Consider the following 1,333-nt stretch of genomic DNA (forward strand, 5'->3'; position numbering starts at 1 on the left):
GGGGCTGCTCAATTCATAAAAGTAGCAAAATTACAGTTATGAAGTAGCAACGAAAATAATTTTATGGTTGGAGGGATCACCACAACATGATGAACTGTATTAAAGTGTCGCAGCATTAGAAAGGTTGAGAACCACTCTTATAAATAGATTGAAACCGGCCAACATTTTGTTAGTTAGCCAAGTGTGTTATATTTGCACCACACAGGGGCTCCTGTATTTTTCTACAGCATTTCATTAATATGTGCAGAATGAAAAAAATATCAGTGCAAGGGCATTAAAATCCAAGTTACATAATGCCTTCTGTAAACAAGTCAAATAACAGCAGACTTACTTTAAATTACTGATTCTCATTTCTGTACTTTCTGTAAGTTTCTTCGTTTCTTCTTTCCACCTATTGGTTGCCTTCTGTTGAGATACTAAGAGATGTCTTAATTCAACCGTGGAATTTTGATTACTCTCTTCCATCTCTCGCAGTTGAACTTCAAATCCATGTTCCTTTATGGAAATCTCATGTTCCATTGCACTGATCTAAGAAATAAAAAGAAACATGGTATTTTCTTTACTTCTAGAACATATAGTGATTAATGATATAGACAAAAGGAATAATTCATTATGTTGTGTAAAATAGAGAAATGTTTAGATGAAAACTCCATGTAAAAAATTAACTTTATAATTGGTCTCCATTACAAAGGAAGACATCCTATATTATAATACAAATTTAGTCATATCAAACATATGATGCATTATAAATTTTTCTGCAGCATATACCCCAACACCTTCAAATGCCAAAAAGAAAAAGATGTTTACCTCAAGTATAAGTCTGCTCTTTTCACTCTTTTGTTGTCAGAATTCATATAGTGTTCAGGTTCCCAGTAAGTCACTCAAGCTGTTTTTTATTTACATATTAAATGACAGATGATATTTCAAAGAGTTTTGTAAAGACAAAGAAAAATAATGTACAAGAATATATTTACTTCTGTCAGTACACTATTGATGCATGATATGTACTTTTGTAGGGAAGAAAAGATTCTTCATCAGAATCTCAGATGAAGACGGTTTCAGTCTATTTCTGATCAATGAAGACAAAAGCAAATACTAAATGGATATTCGGGTTCAAGGAGAGAATTAAACTCTGATGACCTAAGGCATTTAATATATATAATAATATGGAACAACTGAGAAAATTGCTATTTAAGTCATTTCTAGTGTTTTGTCGTTTAGATGATAAATCCTAGTGACTATAGGCTACAAGGTCACCTGACTTCCATTGTGTGTTCTCAGCCCATCTTCGCTTTGCTATGCTAAGGGAATATTGTAAGGAACATGTATGATA

The 1,333-nt window shown here is 32.5% G+C and overlaps 1 protein-coding gene across 1 annotated transcript in view; it reads right to left on the minus strand.

Annotated features, from left to right (window-relative positions):
* SCLT1 (sodium channel and clathrin linker 1) overlaps positions 1-1,333 on the minus strand; it is a 186,256-nt gene that overhangs the window by 54,601 nt on the left and 130,322 nt on the right. Inside the window, exon 15 of the mRNA XM_004711863.1 lies at positions 332-528. Coding sequence (XP_004711920.1) covers positions 332-528 — 197 coding nt within the window. The remainder of the gene's footprint in view (positions 1-331; positions 529-1,333) is intronic.

The sequence above is a fragment of the Echinops telfairi genome, unplaced genomic scaffold (genome assembly GCF_000313985.2).
Source record: "Echinops telfairi isolate 266 unplaced genomic scaffold, ASM31398v2 ScPeMD7_14;HRSCAF=57, whole genome shotgun sequence".
NCBI lineage: Eukaryota > Metazoa > Chordata > Mammalia > Afrosoricida > Tenrecidae > Echinops > Echinops telfairi.